This window comes from Merops nubicus, unplaced genomic scaffold (assembly GCF_000691845.1).
Source record: "Merops nubicus isolate BGI_N331 unplaced genomic scaffold, ASM69184v1 scaffold28900, whole genome shotgun sequence".
Taxonomy (NCBI): domain Eukaryota; kingdom Metazoa; phylum Chordata; class Aves; order Coraciiformes; family Meropidae; genus Merops; species Merops nubicus.
In genome coordinates, this window is record NW_008581363.1 from 2,390 (window position 1) to 2,635 (window position 246).

At 72.0% G+C, this 246-nt stretch overlaps 1 protein-coding gene across 1 annotated transcript in view; it reads left to right on the top strand.

Moving 5' to 3' along the window:
• POMC (proopiomelanocortin) overlaps nt 1–240 on the top strand; it is a gene marked incomplete at its 3' end in the record, with an annotated part of 1,281 nt that extends 1,041 nt beyond the window's left edge. Inside the window, exon 3 of the mRNA XM_008949782.1 lies at nt 2–240. Coding sequence (XP_008948030.1) covers nt 2–240 — 239 coding nt within the window. The remainder of the gene's footprint in view (nt 1) is intronic.
• Nucleotides 241–246: the final 6 nt, after the last annotated feature.

Here is a 246-nt window from a genome sequence, read left to right on the forward strand (position 1 = left end):
GGGCCCCCCGTCCACCCGGGGACCGCGCCCCCCCAGCCCCTCCCCGAGGGCCTCCGCAGGTACGTCATGAGCCACTTCCGCTGGAACAAGTTCGGCCGGAGGAACAGCAGCGGGGGCCACAAACGGGAGGAGACGGGGGGAGACGACCCCCACCCTGCCCCCCGAGAGGAAGAGGAAGGCGCCGGGCCCGAGCGGGAGGAAGGCAAACGCTCCTACTCCATGGAGCACTTCCGTTGGGGCAAGCCG